Genomic DNA, 19,524 nt, shown 5'->3' on the forward strand with positions numbered 1-19,524 from the left:
TGTGCGTGTGAGTGTGTGTGCATGTGAGTGCGTGTGCGTGTGCCTGTGCCTGTACGTGTGTGTGTGAGAGTGTGTGTGCGTGTGTGTGTGTGTGTGTGTGTGTGTGTATATATATAAAAGATACAAAAATGTTATGGTTGAAGGAATGTGTCCAGGAGCCAGCTATACCCCCACATTGATTCCCATACCTGAATGGAGTGGTTGCGTTGGTGAAAGGAAGCCTTCAGCCAATTTCTGACACTCCCCTACAGGGAGGCACACTCACTCTTGGGACAAAGGCAGATCATTTTCAAGAATGGCTCAGATAGTGCACTCACAGTCACTGATGATTGTATGGGGAAAATCAAGTTAGAGATAGGGGTTAAAATCTATTAACATAGCACTGGATTAATTTAAAATAATGGAATTGAAAGTGGGGCAGCCAGCTCAGAAAATTCCACAATCTCTTCATTTTCCACTTCTGTCTAAACTATTTCAATTATTACTGGATTATTTTCTGAAAAAAAGGATCCACTCATGCCCGGAGAAAAAAAAATCAGATCAATGTTGTGATCATCAATTAGTTATTGCTATGAAATACTTGAAAGATAACTGGAAATGAAGATTTTTTATAGAAATATAACTAACTGAATTAAGTTTCATGCCACAGAATGGCTTCTGAACTCATAACCTCTGGACTCAGAGGCAAGCACAGATCAATTGAGCCTGGGGCAGCCATTCTGGAACAGAGTCTGAAAACAGCTAAGCTCTCCCATCATGCATAGAGTGAAGCAGTCCTAAAAGTAGATCATGTTCAAATACTTCCTTCCATTAGTGAGACACCCAGGGAAACTGGAGTCAAAGCAGTGCATTCAATTTCTTCAATTCTTTTGTTCCGGCAAATAGATTATTAAACAAAAATCATATGTCTGCCAAGCATGCTTGGTGAGACTCAGGGAATGTCACAATACTTGCTCCTTCCAGCAGTTCCACTGCCATTTTTACCATTGATTGTCCTGCACTTCAAACCTCATGCAATCAAACCTGCTAACACCTGTTAACTAAAAGGTATTGTCTGGTTGGCTACCAGTCAAACTCCCTTTTACATGTATACCATATTTTATAATAGCAAAATGGGATTGGAAAGCAATTAAAAAAAATAAAACAACTGTTTCCTGGGATTTCTTCTTATAGATTTCTTGGAATTAATTACGGTAAAATGTTATAGATTTGAGGGCAGTCAAAGGATGGTAATCCTAAATGGGCAAGTACAGAGAACTACACTTCTGCATCTTAAGGTTTTGCCCAAGATGTTGTAAAGGATCATGGGATTCACAGGAGAGACTGCGCACATAAACATGCACACAACACACACGGATAATCTGCTATGTACACACACAGGCACTCTCCCTCTTTCATGCCTACACACAGGCACAAACACATGCATCCACACAATATTCCATGAATACGTACACACATGCACATACAGGTGCACACACTGCAGCAACAGTTCATGGCAAGACTTATGCTGTCCTCTTTTCATTAACTGTATGAGAAAACAGATTCTCCAACAGAAAATACATATAATTTAAACTTCAGGTGGAAATATGCTTTAGATAATTGAGTAGATTTTAAGGAGTTAAACAGGAAAGTCTGCAGCCACCTTGTGATTGTAGCGTGCAATACACAAAAGAACTGGAGAAATTCAGCAGGACTTAGAGGAAGTAAAAGGCAACCATCATTTCAGGCCTGAACTTTTGTCAAAGTATGACAAAAACAGACAGGTACCTGAATAAAAAGATGGTGGGAGAAGAGGAGAGGCGGGAGAAAGGAGCAGGTTACAGGTTAAAGGTGGTGGGAGAAGAGGAGAGGAGGGAGGAAGGAAGGAGCAGGTTACAGGTTAAAGGTGGTGGGAGGAGAGAAGGGAGGGAGGAAGGAGCAGGTTATAGGTTAAAAGGTGAGAGGCCATGGGTGGAATTTTTGTTTTGCCTCTAAACCTGAGATAGTGTTTTTACTGTCAACAGCCTAGGCTTCAGATGTTTGGAATTTACACCATACATGGAGCTTCCATGGGATGTTGTGGACTTCCATCCATCTGCCCTATTGTTCCTCTCTACTCCCACCCTTTCACAATGTAAATGCACTGAGGTTGGCTTCAGGAGACAACATGCAGGGGAATCATTTGCAAATACAGGAGAAAGAAACAAAAAGGTACTTAGAGATAAGCAATGGAATAAGGAGTGAGAGGGAAGTATAGGAGATGAAGGCTCTTTAGTGCTACCCACTAAAGAAATTCCCAGAAGTCGAATCACTAGTATCTTTAATTGAAAGTGGGCACCTCCCAAATTACAGCAGTGGCTGACACAATGTAGCAAAAGTCATCATGCTTCAAACAATTAATTCTTAAAGGTGTGCACACTCACATCAGGAAGGTGTGAGTCGGGTGGATGCTAGCCTGGTATAAATTGCATGTATTCTTACAGCACCTTTCTTAACCTCAGGAATACACTTTATGGGCTATTTGGTGCTTCAGATATGCAGTCACTTTTAAATTTATAGGAAATATGACAGCATTTGTGGATGGTACAATCCCACAATAATATTAAATGGCCCAGTGTGGGCTATGCTGAATCTCTGACCCAAATACAACAAACTAGATGAGGCACCTCCAGTCTCCTTCATTCACTGACCCTCATTCAATATCATTCACCAATAGGGCATCGAACATAGAACAATACAGCACAGTACAGGCCATTTGGCCCTTGATGTTGTCCCAACCCATATACTGCTTCCTAAAAAAAAAGTACTAAGCCCACCCAACCCCCTAACCCTCTATTTCCTTTTCATCCATGTGTCTGTCTAAGTCTCTTAAATGCCCTCAATCTTTCAGCCTCCACCACCATCCCAGGCAAGGCATTCCAGGTACCCACAACTCTCTGTGTGAAAAAGAATTACCCCTGATGTCTCCCCTATATATCCTTCACTTTGTACATGTGTCCTCTGGTGTTTGTTGATCCTGCCCTGGGAAACAGGTGCTGCATTAGAGATCGGATTTTGGAAAGAAAAGCTGACTAGATCCAGTTTTTAAAAAAAAAGTTTATTGTGTTAAAATTTCTGACACAGGATAACCACTCCTTCTGGGGACTCCAGCTCTCCCCTCCACCCAGAGGAAATTTGTCATTTTTGAACAGAAATTTTTCACTGCACCACAGGTGCTTCATGCAGCACAAGATTATTCCTAATAGGATTTTGCATCTCCTTGCCTGAGTGTAAGTCTGATCTCTCTAGCAGGCCTCATAGCAAGAGGACGCAATGTTAACTATGAGAAAGGTCCTTAAGAATTTTAACAGTTTTTTTTTAAAGGCTATATAACCATATATAACCATGTAACAGTTTATGGCATGGAAACAGGCCATCTCGGCCGTACAAGTCCACGCCAGTTTACTCAAACAACACCGCTATCTCCCCCCCCCCGCCTATTCTCCACCCAGAACCCTCTAACCCCCCTCTTATCCATATATATCCAGCCTCCTCTTAAATGAAAGAATTGACTCTGCCTCAACTATTTCCTCCAGAAGATTATTCCATACAGCCACCACTCTCTGAGTGAAGAAGCATCCTCTAATGTTTCTCCTAAAATTTTACCTCCTTACCCTCAACTTGTGTCCTCTTGTTTCAACCTCCCCTGCTCTCAGGGAGAAGAGTCTACTTGCATCTAGTCTATCTATTCCCTTCATAATTTTAAACACTTCTATCAAATCCCCTCTCAATCGTCTACGTTCCAAGGAATAAAGTCCTAACCTCTTCAATCTTTCTCTGTACTCTAGGTATTTTAAGCCAGGCAACATCTTTGTAAATCTTCTCTGCACCCTTTCCACCTTATCTATATCCTTCCTATAATATGGAGACCAGAACTGAACACAATACTCCAAACTTGGCCTCAACACCTTAAACAGTCGTAACTCACTTCCCAGCTCCTATACTCTATGCTAGGATTTATGAAGGGCAGCATACCAAATGCCTTCTTAACTACTCTGTCAACATGAGAATCCACCTTCAAGGAACCCTGCACCATGACTCCAAAATCTCTTTGTACTTGTGCATTCCCCAATGTCCTCCCCTTTACTACATATATCCTATTTCGATTATTTTTACCGAAATGAAGCACCTCACACTTCTCTACATTAAATTCCATCTGAAGTCAAGCTTACAGGCCTATAATTACTTGGCCGACACCTCATGCCTTTTTTAAACAACGGAAATACATTAGTTACCCTCCAATCCCACTGCACCACACCCTCTTCCAGTGATCATTGAAAAATCACTGATAGTGCCTCTGCTATTTGCTCCCTGACCTCCCTTAACATCCTGGGGAAAATCCCATCAGGACCAAGAGACTTATCCACTTTTACTGACCCTAGATGCTCCAAAACCCTCTCTTTACTAATCCCTATCTTTTCCACAACTAAGCCATTTGCCTCTCTTATCTCATATAGTTCAATGTCCTTTTCCTTTGTGAACACAGATGAGAAAAAAAATCATTTAATAGCTCTCCCATCTGATATGGTTCCTCGTACAGTTCACCGCTCTCATTTTCCAGCGGTCCTATTCTATCCTTAACCCTCCTTTTACTATTCACCTATGTGTAAAAACCCTTTGGATTCACTTTTACCTTATCAGCTATTGACACCTCATACCTTCTTTTTACCTTTCTAATTTCCTTCTTCAGGTTTTTTCTGCAATCTATGTAATAATCATACATCTTATCCATTTTTTGCTTCTTAAATTTAGTAAATGCCCCCCTCTTATCCCAAACCAACTTCCTTATATTTCCAGAAAACCATGGTTCCCTTAGGTATTTTGCCTTGCTTTTCGATCTGACTGGCACATAAAGATCCTGTACTCTCAATATCTCTTCTTTAAATACCCTCCAAATCTCCTCTACCTCCTTTCCAGAAAAAAGATCAGCCCATATAATTTCTGCAAATCAATTCTCATTTCTTCAAATCTAGCCTTCTCCCACTCGAAGACCTTCAACCTCGGACCCGACCTATCCCTTTCCATATTTAAGTTGAAGCTAATGGACCCATGATCACTGGATCCAAAGTTCACACCAACGCACACTTCCGTCACCTGCCCTATTCCGTTCCCAAACAATAGATCTAACACTGCCTCCCCTCTAGTAGGCACTTTAATATACTGCTGTAAAAAGCAATCCTGCACACATAGTACAAAGACTAAGCCATCCTGCCCTCTCACTGATTGTGTTTCTCAATCAATGTTAGGAAAATTGAAATCCCCAACTATCACAACCCTGTTTCTACTACAGCTATTTCCCTGCACATTTGCTCTTTCAGTTCCCTATCTTCTTTTGGTGGCATACAATATACCCCTATATTTGTAGCCTCACCTTTCTTATTTTTTAGTTCAACCCACAGAGCCTCTTGCGATGAGTCCTCCACTCTATCTTGCCTCAGCACCGTTGTAATATCTTCCCCGACAAGCAACGCCACACCTCCCCCTCATACCCTGCCAATTCTGTCACATCTAAAGCAACAAAATCCTGGAATATTTAGCTGCCAGTCACAATTCCCTCAACCATGTCTCACTATTTGCTATCACATCATAAAGCCACGTGTCAATCCACACCATTAGTTCATCCACCTTTTTTACCACACTCCTTGCATTGAAATAAATGTATCTCAGAGATCTTCCACCTTTAACTTTCTGCCTCTCACCCTCTCTACAATTGTTACTATGGCCACTATTTATTACCTGCTGCTGTTCCACCTCCAGATTGTGTGAAAAAGCTTTTTTTCTTTGCCTACAGACTCTTCTTACTCTCCTTCCTGACATGAACCCTTGTCCCCAACCTTACTAGTTTAAAGCCCTAGCAAATGCCCCTGCCAGGAGACTGGTACTTCTGGGATTTAGATGTAACCCATCCTTACAGTATAGGTCCCATCTCCCCCAGAAATGGTCCTAGTGGTTCAAGAACTTGAAACCCTGTCTTTTACTCCACCCCTTCAGCCACACATTCAGTCTCCACCTGACTCTAATTTTGCCCTCACTATCGCATGGCACAGGAATTAATCCAGAGATTATACCCTTAGTGGTCCTTCTTCTGAGCTCCCTGCTTAACTCCTTATATTCATTTTGCAGGTCCACTTCTTCCTTCCTACCAATGTCATTGGTACTGACATGGACCACGACCTTAGGCTCTTTCCCTTCAGAACACCTCAAACTTTATAGGCAGCTAAAACATTCAGCTATAAGTATTCAGTCAATGTGGTCTACATGGATTTTAGTAAGGCATTTGACAAGGTCCCCCACGAGAGACTCATCCATAAAGTCATGAGGCACGGGATTCAAGGAACCTTGGCTGTGTGGATAAAAAGTTGGTTTGTAGGAAGAAAGCAGAGAGTAGGAGTGGAATGAAAGTATTCTGTCTGGAGGTTAGTGACTAATGGAGTGCTGCAAGGATCTGTTCTGGGAACCCTGCTCTTTGTGATTTTGTCCTGGATGAAGAGGCGGAAGGAATGGACAGTACATTTGCCAATGACACAAAGGTTGGCGGAGTTATGGATAGGGCTGAAAGTAGTCGAAGATTACAAGAGGGTATAGACAGGATGTAATGTTGGGAAGATAAGTGGCAGATGGATTTCAATCCAGGTAAGTGTGAGGTGATGCATTTTGGAAGGACAAACCAGAAGGCTGAGTACAAGGTTAATGGTCAGATACTGAAGAGTGTGGAGGAACAGAGGGACCTTGGGTTCCAAATCTATACATCCCTCAAAGTCACCACACAGTTTGACAGGATAGTTAAGAAGGCCTATAGGATGCTGGGCTTCAAGAGTAGAGAGGTCATGTTTTAACACTACAAATCTCTGGTGAGACCACATTTAGAGTATTGTGTTCAGTTCTGGTCACTTCATTATAGGAAGAATGTGGAAGCTATGGAGAACGTGCAGAGGAGATTTACCAGGATGTTACCTGGATTGGAAAATAAGTCTTATGAGGCAAAGTTAGCAGAACTGAGACTTTTTTCTTTGGAGTATAGAAGGATGAGAGGGAACTTAATAGAGGTCTACAAGATTATGAGAGGCATAGATAGGGTGGACAGCCAGCACCTGATTCCCAGGGTAGGAATAGCAAACACCAGAGGACAAATGTACAAAGTGAAGGGAGGGAAGTTCAGGGGAGACTTCAGGGGTAAGTTTCTTTATGCAGAGAATTGTGGGTGCCTGGAATGCCTTGCCAGGGATAGTGGTGGAGAATGAAACATTAGGGGGCATTTAAGAGCCTCTTAGACAGGCACATGGATGGAAGAAAAATAGAGGGTTACAGGGAAGGGAGTGTTTAGTACTTTTTTTAAGGAATATAGGTGGCAGCACAATGTCGATGGCTGAAGGGCCTGTGTTGTGCTGTAGTGTTCTATGCTCTACATGATGTTTATGCCACAGTAATTTCAGGCAATGATCATCTCCAACAAGAGATTAATCACTCACCTTTGAGATTCAATGGGTTTACCACTGCCGAGCATTCTGTGGTCACCAGTGACCAGGAACATGACTGCACCAGCCACATCATTGTGGCTACACAAGTGTGGCTACAAGCAAGTCAGAGGCTGGCATTCTGTAGTGAGTGAAAAATGAGCTGCTAGAGGAACTCAGCAATTAATTCTGGGGTCTGCAGCCTCTTGTGTCTTCAGTAGTGATGACTCATTTCCTGACAAATGACTTTCCACCATCTACAAATCAGGTTTAATGTCCAGTCAGCTCCAAAACACGCAGAAATATGGAAAATGTGAACGCAATCAAGGTCTCTATGCTTGAGTGAAATCTAGAGTTAAAGAAAAAAGACAAACTGGAAAGACCAAAATAGAAAGTAGTATCACTAAAAGAGATAAAGATCTGAGAGAATGTCAGAAACAATTGAAGGAGACGGTGGGGGGTCCATGGATTTGTGGTGGAAACTGGTCATGAAACCTTCCCATGGAATGGAGACAATGGTCGAGAGATGGAGCAGGAAGAGAGAACGTCTCTTAGTGAAATCACATCCAGGGTCCAGCAGACCCCAATTAGCTGAAACAGGTTCTTCTGCTAATAATATTAATCAAATATTAATCTTATAAAAATGCGTACACGGTTCAACAATGTTAATGGTAACTTCACAGGAATTTGATGTATTAAGCTAAACTGGAGGATGAATGGAGGGTGCGGTGAAGTAGCCATTTTAGGTGTGAGTGGCTTATTGATGCGCCACCAATAACGTGAAAGACTGGAGTTACAGAGCAATAGGCTTTTATTTACAATAAACTTGAAGGCCATCCTGTGCTGTGACCCAGGCTTTCTGGGGAGGGGTTATGGTGTTGGAGACTTTATACAGGGTCAAGAGGGAGGAGACATGGGTACAGTCACAGAACAGGGTGAGCCAGTGTTCAGCAGTTTGCCACATTCACCCCTTGTATTTTTTTTAATTTTGTCCAGCGGGGTGATGAGGGCACAAAGTCTTACAAGTTAAGTCTGTCCTCCGGCCTGGTCCTCTGTTATGACTGGTGGAGAGCTGTGCTATGCTGTAGCTGGGTTGTTGGTGAGTCCTGGACCTTCAGCACTGTATTGACCTGCTGGGGGGTGGGGGGGGGGGGGGGGGGGGTGGCGCGTGGTGACTCGACTGGAGTTTCTGGGGCGGGGATGGGGTTTGGGTGCAATGGTGTCTATGAAAGGGCAGGGTGCTGTTAGGTGGGTATGGACCTGAGGGTCCCCCACTCACATGAGGTCCCAGATGGAGACAGTTTCCTCACGTCCATCCGGGTAGGCCATGTATGCATATTGGGAGTTCACATGGAGGAACCAGACCCTTTTGATCAGTGGGTCAGTTTTATAGCCCCTCACGTGTTTCCGTAGCAGGACCGCCCCTGGGGACATCAATCAGAATTGCAGGGTGGGCCCTAATGTGGACTTCCTGGGCAAGGAGAAAATTCGTTCATGAGGCGTAGCATTGGTGGCAGTACATAACAGTGACCTGATAGTGTGGAGCACTTTGGGGAGGACCTCCTTGCATTTAAGTGCAAGGAAGATGGCCTTCCACACGGTGGCATTCTCCCTCTCCACTTGGCTGTTCCCTTGGGGTTTATAACTAGTCATCATGCCAGTGGCGATACTTCTGGCCACCATGAATGAGGACTCCCAGTTGCTGTGGACATATGATGGGTACCTGAACAGGGTGAACACATTGTGCAGTACCCTGATGACTGTGGTGGTGGTCATGTCTGGGCAAGGGATGGCAAAGGGGAAACATGAATACTCATCGACGATCATGAGTAAATACATGTTGTGGTTAAGGGGGCCCTTGAAGTCCAAGCTCAAGCATTCAAAATGTCATGTGGCCTTTGTGATAGTACAGATCTATCACCAATGTACATAGTGTATATAGTTACTGTATCTAGACTGTGCTTACAGCGATTGGCTGAGAGCTAAGCCACACCTATTGTTTGGGCCTTAAAGGGTTGTGTCCCTAGCCAGGTCGGATCATTCCGGACTGGTCGGCCACCTGTGAAGAGCTCCGGTCTTTTGCTAATAAAAGCTTTGGTTTGGATCAACAAGTCTTTGGTTCTTTCGACGAGCTCTACAATTTTATTAGCAAAAACAATTTTTTTGAAAGTGATGGAGCGTTTAACTCGGCCAGAAAAACTTGATATCGACCCACAGTCAGCTACAGCCTTCAAAGCCTTTAACTTCTGGCTGCTGAACTTTGAAAACTTCCTGAGATTCATTCAGGTAGAGGAGGATAACCAGCGTATAACAGCATTGCTGTCTATGGTGTCCTTGAGAGTCTACGAGAACATCCAGGATGAGACCACTTACACCGCAGCCATAAAGGTACTGAAGGAACTGTATGATCAACCGGTGAACAGAGTTCATGCCCGGCTCATGCTTGCGTCGAGGAAGCAACAGCCCGGCGAGTCCAGCAGGGCATATTTACAAGTATTAAAGGCATTGGGCAAGGACTGTAACTGTGTGGACAAAACTGCTGCCGAGATCACTAGCGACCTCGTCCGGGATGCCTATGTGGCCGGGCTCCGATCGAACGAAGTGAGGCTGCGTTTGCTCGAACAAGGGGTAGAAAAACTAGAGGACGTGGCCCGGATTGCAATCACAATGGAGGATGCAGCCTTAAAGTCCACCGAGCTCCCTAGGGACTGGACCCCTCGTTCTGATGTGAGTAGAGTGCCCTTCTACCCTACCCCTGACGGCCTGTCGGCTGCTGCTACCCTGCCCCGTGCGAACCCGAAATGTTATTTCTGCGGGAGGGACAAGCACAGCAGGTCCCAGTGCCCAGCAAGAAAAGCCAGGTGCCAGAAGTGCCTTAAAAAGGGCCACTTTGCTGCAGTCTGTAGGTCTAAAATGGCCGCCAGCAAACACAGTGCCTCGTGTGAAGCTCAACCGCCACTATCCCATTCAAACTCTTCTTCCCCAGAGCTCTCGTCCAATGAGAGCGAGGGCTCCCCTGCACGGCAACGCCTGACGTCACGGAGACGCCGAACCCGGAAGGGGCAACCCACCGTCGCAACCATGGTGATGGCCTGCCTCTCGCCCCCGTGCGGAACACTTGACACTACCGCCGCTGCTGCCGCCGCCACAGCCACCCCCGGGGCCGACGCTACCGCCGCTGCTGCCGCCGCCACGGACACCCCTGGGGCCGACCCTACCGCCGCTGCTGCCGCCGCCACGGACACCCCCGGGGCCGACGCTACCGCCGCTGCTGCCGCCGCCACGGCCACCCCCGGGGCCGACGCTACCGCCGCTGCTGCCGCCGCCGCCACGGACACCCCCGGGGCCGACGCTACCGCCGCTGCTGCCGCCGCCACGGACACCCCCGGGGCCGACGCTACCGCCGCTGCTGCCGCCGCCACGGACATCCCCGGGGCCGACGCTACCGCCGCTGCTGCCGCCGCCACAGCCACCCCCGGGGCCGACGCTACCGCCGCTGCTGCCGCCGCCGCCACGGACACCCCCGGGGCCGACGCTACCGCCGCCGCAGCCACCCCCGCGGCCAACCAGGTGCTCACCCTAGCGTCCATCGCTGACGACCGCCAGGGCCCGACCGCTGATCGCGAGCAACTACAAACCCCACTACTTACCATTCACCCGCCACAACAGCACTTCCGGGAGGATCTCCAACCTGCTCCTCGAGCGTTGACTACGTCATCCCGTTGCGTGACGTCATCCCGTTGCGTGACGTCATCGCGCAAAACTCGCCTGTCAACTGCTTCAATAACATTAAACCAGCAATGCTCTCATCCCCTCACCAGAGCAATGGAACTGATTAAAGTGCATGGACACTACACCAATTGCTTATTTGACTCTGGGTCAACTGACAGTTTTATCCAGCCAGATCTGGCCCTCCGTTGGGGACTTGACATTATCCCCACTACCCAGAGGATCTCATTAGCGACGAGGTCGCACTCGACTGGGATAAAGGGGTATTGCATCGCCACGCTGGAAGTACAGGGCGTGACGGTCACCCACTTTAAATTATTCGTCCTTCCCCAATTGTGCGCCCCAGTGTTGCTGGGATTAGACTTCCAGTGTCAGTTCCAAACGGTTTCCCTACACTTTGGGGGACCCCACGCCCCCCTCTCGGTCTGCCATCGCCCCACTCCCGAAGCACCCGAGCAACCCGCCCCCGTGCCCCGGGGCCAATCCTGCGGCCTTTCCACACTCCGGATTGCCCCGCCAGCACTCTTCGCAAACCTCACCCCTGGCTGGAAGCCTGTGGCCACCAAAAGTCGGCAATATAGTTACGAAAACAGGCAATTCATTAGGAGTGAGGTGCGTAGATTGCTGGATGAGGGCATCATCGAACCCAGTTCAAGCCCCTGGAGAGCCCAGGTGGTGGTTGTCAAGAATGGGGAAAAACTACGGATGGTGGTCGACTATAGCCAGACCATTAACCGCTTCACACTCCTGGATGCGTACCCCCTGCCACGCATCACGGATGTGGTGAACCAGATCGCCCAGTACTGCATTTTCTCCACTATTGACCTACGTTCGGCCTACCACCAGCTCCCGATCCGCTGCGAGGACCGACCATTCACGGCCTTTGAAGCGAATGGGCGGCTATATCAATTTCTCAGGGTACCATTCGGGGTCACAAATGGTGTCGCGGTCTTCCAGCGGGAAATGGACAGGATGGTGGACCAGAACGGGCTAACCGCTACCTTCCCGTATCTGGACAATATCACCATCTGCGGCCACGACATGCAGGACCATGACGCCAACCTAGACAAATTTCTTCAAACTGCCCGTCAGCTAAACCTGACTTACAATTTGGACAAGTGTGTTTTCCGGACCACACGACTCGCTATTCTAGGTTGTGTGGTGGAAAACGGGATAGTCATGCCAGATCCTGACCGCATGCGTCCCTTAATGGACTTACCCCCCCCCCCACATACCCAGAAAGCTCTCAAACGCTGCCTGGGCCTTTTCTCGTATTATGCCCAATGGGTTCCAAACTACGCCGACAAGGCACGTCCTCTTATCAAGACCACCTCTTTTCCCCTCTCGACCGAAGCCACAGCGGCTTTCGATCGAATCAAATCTGACATCGCTGCTGCGACGCTGCACGCGATCGATGAGTCTGTCCCGTTTCAAGTCGAGAGCGATGCATCCGACTTCGCCCTGGCAGCCACCTTGAAACAGGCCGGTCGGCCTGTAGCCTTCTTCTCCAGAACCCTCCAGGGTCCGGAGAGTAGACACTCCTCGATCGAGAAGGAGGCCCAGGCCATAGTTGAAGCGGTACGTCGTTGGAGACATTACCTCGCTGGGAGGCGCTTTACACTGTTGACTGATCAACGCGCGGTCTCCTTCATGTTCAGCAACACCCAGCGTGGTAAGATAAAAAACGACAAAATCGCCAGATGGAGAATCGAACTCTCCACCTTTAACTATGACATCCTGTACCGGCCTGGTAAGCTCAACGACCCGCCTGACGCGCTCTCCAGGGGGACGTGCGCCAGCATACAGATGGACAGACTACGGAAACTCCATGAGGCGCTCTGTCATCCAGGGGTCACTAGGTTTGCTCACTTTGTCAAGGCGCGCAACTTACCCTACACAGTTGAGGAGATCCGCTCCATGACCCGAGCCTGTTCGGTGTGCGCCGAATGCAAGCCCCACTTCTTCCGTCCGGATAACTCCCACGTCATCAAAGCCACCCGCCCCTTCGAGCGTCTTAGCGTAGACTTTAAGGGACCCCTACCGTCGACCAACCGTAATACCTACATCCTTACGGCCATCGACGAATACTCCCGCTTCCCATTCGCTGTGGCCTGCCCAGACACCACTGCCACCTCAGTGATACAGGCCCTTCACAGTATTTTCACCATCTTCGGGTACCCCAATTCCATCCACAGTGATAGGGGGTCCTCATTCATGAGTGCAGAGCTGCAACAGTACCTTCTGGAGTGTGGTATTGCTTCAAGCAGGACCACGAGCTATAACCCACGCGGTAATGGCCAGGTCGAGAGGGAGAATGCCACCATATGGAGAGCGGTTACACTGGCTCTCCGGTCTAAAGGTCTCCCCACCTCTCACTGGCAGGAGGTTCTCACTAGTGCCTTACACTCCATCCGCTCCCTCCTATGTACTGCAACAAATGCCACCCCACACGAAAGGATGTTCCTTTTCCCGAGGAAATCCGAATCGGGAACCACTGTACCGGCATGGCTCACCATCCCTGGCCCTGTCCTTTTGCGACGCCACGTCCGGCACTCAAAGAACGACCCCTTGGTCGACCGAGTGACTCTACTCCACGCGAACCCACATTACGCATACGTGGAGTTCCCAGACGGGCGGGAGGACACTGTTTCGGTGCGGGACCTAGCTCAGGACGCGGTAGACCCAGCAAACCCCCCAACTCCTTATGCTCCAGGCCCCGTGCCGCAACAGAAGGACCAACAGCACCCCAATGACTCGGGCCACCCTGCCGACAAAACGACTGGGGAATTGAGCGACGGAGCAGTCGCACCCGATGAGCCCGCTGGCGACACCACTCCAGCGACCCCAATCCCGGCACCACGGCGGTCACGCCGGATGGTCAGACCCCCTGACCGCTACAGTCCTTGACCTACCCCTTCCTTTTCATTCTCTCCCTCGTTTTTGTTTTTTTTTTCCAGGGTCAATTCTCCAAGAAGGGGTGAATGTGATAGTACAGATCTATCACCAATGTACATAGTGTATATAGTTACTGTATCTAGACTGTGCTTACAGCGATTGGCTGAGAGCTAAGCCACACCTATTGTTTGGGCCTTAAAGGGTTGTGTCCCTAGCCAGGTCGGATCATTCCGGACTGGTCGGCCACCTGTGAAGAGCTCCGGTCTTTTGCTAATAAAAGCCTTGGTTTGGATCAACAAGTCTTTGGTTCTTTCGACGAGCTCTACAGCCTTTACCAGCAGCTTGCTATCTGGTTGGTAGAAGTGCAGTTTGCACTCTGCGCAGACCTGCCAGTCCCTAGTCATGTCTCTGACATCCCCAATGGAGTAGATTGATTCCGAAATATAATGAAATAGAAAAATCTTGTGACTCTGGGGTGGCAGAGGTAATTGTGGAAGGTTTTGAGGCGGTCTATCTGTATGTTGGCACATGTTCCTCGGGACAGGGCATCGAGGGGCTCATTGAGTTTCCCTGGCTGGTACAAGATGTCATAGTTACAGGTGGAGAGTTTGATCCTCCACCTCAGGATCTTGTCAATCCTTATCTTACCCAGCTGCTTGTTGTTGAACATGAATACCATGGCCCATTGGTCCATGAGCAGGGTAAAACATCTGCCGGCCAGGTAATGCCTCCAGTGCTTCTTTACCTCAACTATTGCCTGAGTCTCCTTCTCGATGGGCGAGTGTTGGACTTCAGGGCCTTGGAAGGTACGGGAGAAGGCCATGGGCCAACAAACCTGATTAAGAGTGGAGGCCAGGGCAAAATCGGACGTGTGGCTCTCCACATGAAATGGGCAGATTCATCCACCACGTACGTTGTGACTTTAGCGATGTCTTCTTTTATTTGACTGAAGGCTGCCTGGGCCTCTCTTGTCAGGGGAAGGATATGGACTTGATAAGGGAGCAGTCTTTGTCCACATAATTAGGGACCCACTGGGCATAATAGGAAAAAAATCCCAGGCACCTTCTCAGGGCCTTGAGCCTATGGGGGAGGGAGAGCTCTAGCAGGGGGTGCATGCGGTTGGGGACAGGGCCAATGACTCCATTCTCCACAACACAGGCAAGGATCACCAGGTGGGTAATGTGGAAAACACACACCCCTGTTATAGATGAGGTTTAGCCATTTGGCAGTTGTGAGGAATTTCTGGAAGTTGGAGTCATGATCTTGCAGGTCATAGCCACAGATCATTATGCTATCCAGGTAGGGGAAGGTGGCATGCAGGTCATTTTGCTCCACCATCCGGGTCCATCTCCCATTGGAAGACGGAGACACTGTTGGTAACACCGAAGGGGACCCTGAGGAAATAGTAGAGGTGGGTAGCCATCATGTGATACCCTGGCGTATACTTCATTGACTTTCTCCCCCTACTAGTCTTTGAGTATGTTCATTGCCTCCATGTACGTTGAGGCATCTCTGATCATCGGGAGCATTTGATGTCCGACACAGGAGAAGAGTAGGTGCAACTTGTTTGCCTTCATGGCCACAATTCCGGAAGAATTTTGCAGAAAGACCTCAAAGCAGCTTAGCTAGAGTTCAAAGCAGTCTGAGGCTTCTGACGATTGTGGGACAATCTGCAGCTTATCAGACTTCAAGAGTTGTTCCATTATTAGAAAAAAAATATTGTAAATAAAATTGATGCGTTATCAATAAAGCGTAAGACTGGATTAACAGAGCAATAGGCTTTTATTTACAATAAACTCGAAGGTTATCCTGTGCCGTGACCCAGGCTTTCTGGGGAGGGGTTATGGTGTTGGAGCCTTTATACAAGGTCAAGAGGGAGGAACCACAGATACAGTCACAGGATGGGGCAGAGCCAAAAAAATGAGTGAATAGCAGTTCACCAAACTTATATTTTAACCTATGACATAAATAAAGGGCAGTATGGTTACAAATCTTCCGCTGTCTCCCTGTGTTCTCCCTCTGCCCATGTGGGTTTCTTGCAGGTGCTCCGGTGATGTATGGGTTAGTAGGTTAATTGGTCACATGAGTGTATTTGGGTGGCAAGGGCTTCTGGGAAGGAAGAACCTATAACTGTGCTGCATCTCTAAACAAGCACACAGAAGCAAAACAAACACACAAACTATATAGATAATACAGCAACCCCTTCAGATATGCTGTCTTCATAGCCCAGGAGCCCTGTGAACTGATGAGAGGATAAATGCGAGTTTAGCTTTGGAGAACGGGTGCACAGACTGGCGATTCTGGCTGAATATCTTAGTTTTAAAAATATTACCCTGATTCTTTTCATTGCCATTTCTTCTCTTCCTGCCACTTTCCCTCAACTTTTTGGGAGCTTCTAATTGCTCGATAAGGAAGAAACAAAGTCACTGCAGCACATCCTGACAATATTCATCAAAACATCTAATAGCAATAGCTTTACAAATAGAATATTGCCTTTTTAAGTTGTATTTCTAAATTAAAGAACTTTTTAAAGCAATCTTAATGGGAAAGATAACTATTCGAACTCTGACATCATAAAAGTTTGAAGCATTTTGAAAAGTATAGCAATGGAATGAAAACTATTTCACCAGTTAGCATAAAGAAGTAACATTTAAAATAATTCTATCAAACAGTACCTGAGAGTCAAGTTATAGCTTTGTCTTTTAATTCTAAAGCAAAAGTGAAAAAAAAACAGTACCTGAGGAGAGACAGTAGTAAAAAAAATCCATTCCACACCTAGGATTCCAATTGAGATGATTACCAAACATTTCCCGATACAGTCACCAGAAAAGTAACCAAGGTAAATGAAATCTCACCTGGAAAAATTTCATCCAGCGGCCCCAATTTGAAACACTGACCCACATAGAGTTGGCAAATCACAACCAACTGATGTTTGATAAGCATGGGGCAAGCACACCAGATACTGTTTGACCAATGAGTTGGATAATCTGCCCTTGTGCAACTAGTGCATAAGACAAGCTATTGGATGCTAAGGGGAGGTTTCTGGTGGAGCTCAGTTCAAATCACATCTTTATTAAAGGACTAAATTGTCCTCACCTCTGACCCAAAATTTAGCTTTCACCTTCAGTTGGTTTCCTTCAGCATTCCCTTTTTTCATTCGAGTTCACATGCTGCAAACTCCTGCAGGCTAAAAATATTCTCTCGATAGAGGGCTTGAGTGGAAAGGTGGATTTGAGATCAGTCAGGATCTTACTAAATGACCAAGTAAGCCTATGCTGTTGCATGACCTTTTTCTCAGATTGAGTTCTTAGGTTCACAGTGGATTTTAACTGCTATTTAAGGTTTCACCATATTTCCAGTGTAATGAGACATATACAGAAATGGTTGATAAATTTACAGCTGTTTTATATTATTTCCAGGTGTATTCTGTGGCCAATTGCTCTCTGCTGTTAATGCTTCATGTGGAAGGTTCCAGCATCTGCCCCTCTGTTGAAAGCCACAGCAAGTAAAGCTCTCTTGACCCCTGAAATTTTTATTTTAATCAAATATCCTTGCAGTTTGTTTCAATTACTGTTTGTTTTATAGTAACTTAATTAGAACATTTTATTGATTAAGCAATTAAATTTAGATGTCAGGGTAAAATCTGAATATTAGATGCCAGGCAAGATCCTTCCCAAGTAAGTGAGCTTTGCATGACAGTGAGGTGTGGTGATCAATTTGGAAAATGCCTCAGAGGGGAAATAAAGACAGTGGAGCTGCTGGATTTCCATGCAAGTATTCAATCTAAAGAATAGAGTGAAGAATTTACCTTGCAAGGAGTTCAAAGCTGTGACTAGAGTCAAGTGAACAATATTAGCTTGGCATAAAAAGCCTCTATCAAAAGCATAACAAATGTCAACTATGTGCCATCAAATCAGCTAAACCATCTTCAATAAGCTTGGTTTTCATTTGCATCTCAATTATTTCTTTTTTAGAATACTCCATAAAGCTTTAATCTCTATAAGTATTGCCCTTGACATCAGGCAAGGTTCTTCCTGATTGATCTCTCAATTCTAGAAAAGTTCAGAGTAATATTTCTGTTTGATCAGGATCAACATTCCATTTTGAGCTTTACATTTTCACTCCCACTTCCTGTAATATCTACAGTATCTCTAAATTTCTTCTTCTGATTCTTCCACATGTCCTTCTCCTAAATTCAGACAGTTGACATTCCACCTCATGATTTATCCAGCGAGTTCAAAGCTGTAACACCTCCTCCTGTCTTTTGCAAACATCTTTTAATTTGATGTCAAGAGAATATTTTTAGCCTATCCAACCCTTTCCTGCCTTGGTGGGCTCTTTCACGATGAGCCTTTTCTCCTCATCCATAGTGTATCAACGTTGAACAAAAGCACTGCTATAATCCTGGCATCAATGAAGTAAATAATGAACTGACCTCATCGTCCTTGTACCAAGATAGATTCTCAGCCGTCAGCACAAACCAGTACTCCTTGGCTCCTCCTTTCATGATGCCAATGTTATTGATGGTGAGCCAACCCTTCCTGATTACCTAAAACAAACACAAGAATGAATGAATATACAAAAAAGCACATTGGTAACTCAGGGCTTACATTTAATACACAGGGTGGATACACATAGATCTTCTTTTGCAGATCCGTGTGTGTTATTGCAGAGTTAAATGCAAAACATGACAGTATCATCTACATGTCAGAAAATGGAGAGCATATTAAAAGGTTAGAATCCATTTCGATGCCAAGATCAATCATGAGAGTGAAGCTCCAGCAGTAACCAGCACCACCCATCATTCCCAGGTTCACTTCCACCCTATCCATCATAGTAAAAAAGGCGTACCTGAGCCTCAAGGAGAGGTAGGAGATTTATTTCCCCAGAATCTACTTATCACTTAATTTTCTGTTTTTGGAGGCTAACAAAAATGCAGAATACTTGAACATTTTATGGCAGAAATAAACCAATTATTGGAGTGGACTTTTCCAGTGAAGCAAATTTGGCAGTGGACCCAAAATAGCAGGATGTGCAGAGAATGGTTGGCAAAGAGGCAGAGAAATTGTACTTTGAATGAATGGCTTCCAAGTTCACACCAATCGGAACTGGAATTCCAAAAATCCAAATAGAACACGGCAAGGCTCTCTGAAGCTGTATCAAATGAATATCCAATGAGAAGATGCAGAGGCCTCTCTCACTGCCACCTAACCATTGCTGCACTCTCCTTTTCACTGCCACTTCCAGTGAGAGCCCAAAAGTCCCATCTGAAACCCACAGAGCATTGTCAAAGCAGAGAACTAATTTCTCCAGTTTCAACATCTTAGATTGGCATTTAAAGCAGAATGTCAGCTCACTCCAAAAACCTTCAGAAAACAACAAAACCACTCTGCATGGAGACACCGGGCATCAAGGGGGTCAGATTCAT

At 46.4% G+C, this 19,524-nt stretch overlaps 1 protein-coding gene across 1 annotated transcript in view; it reads right to left on the minus strand.

Annotated features, from left to right (window-relative positions):
• LOC138736302 (dynamin-1) overlaps nt 1-19,524 on the minus strand; it is a 215,270-nt gene that overhangs the window by 87,348 nt on the left and 108,398 nt on the right. The window contains exon 14 of the mRNA XM_069885585.1: nt 18,532-18,645. Within this exon, the coding sequence (XP_069741686.1) occupies nt 18,532-18,645 (114 nt within the window). The remainder of the gene's footprint in view (nt 1-18,531; nt 18,646-19,524) is intronic.

The sequence above is a fragment of the Narcine bancroftii genome, chromosome 1, assembly GCF_036971445.1.
Source record: "Narcine bancroftii isolate sNarBan1 chromosome 1, sNarBan1.hap1, whole genome shotgun sequence".
Taxonomy (NCBI): domain Eukaryota; kingdom Metazoa; phylum Chordata; class Chondrichthyes; order Torpediniformes; family Narcinidae; genus Narcine; species Narcine bancroftii.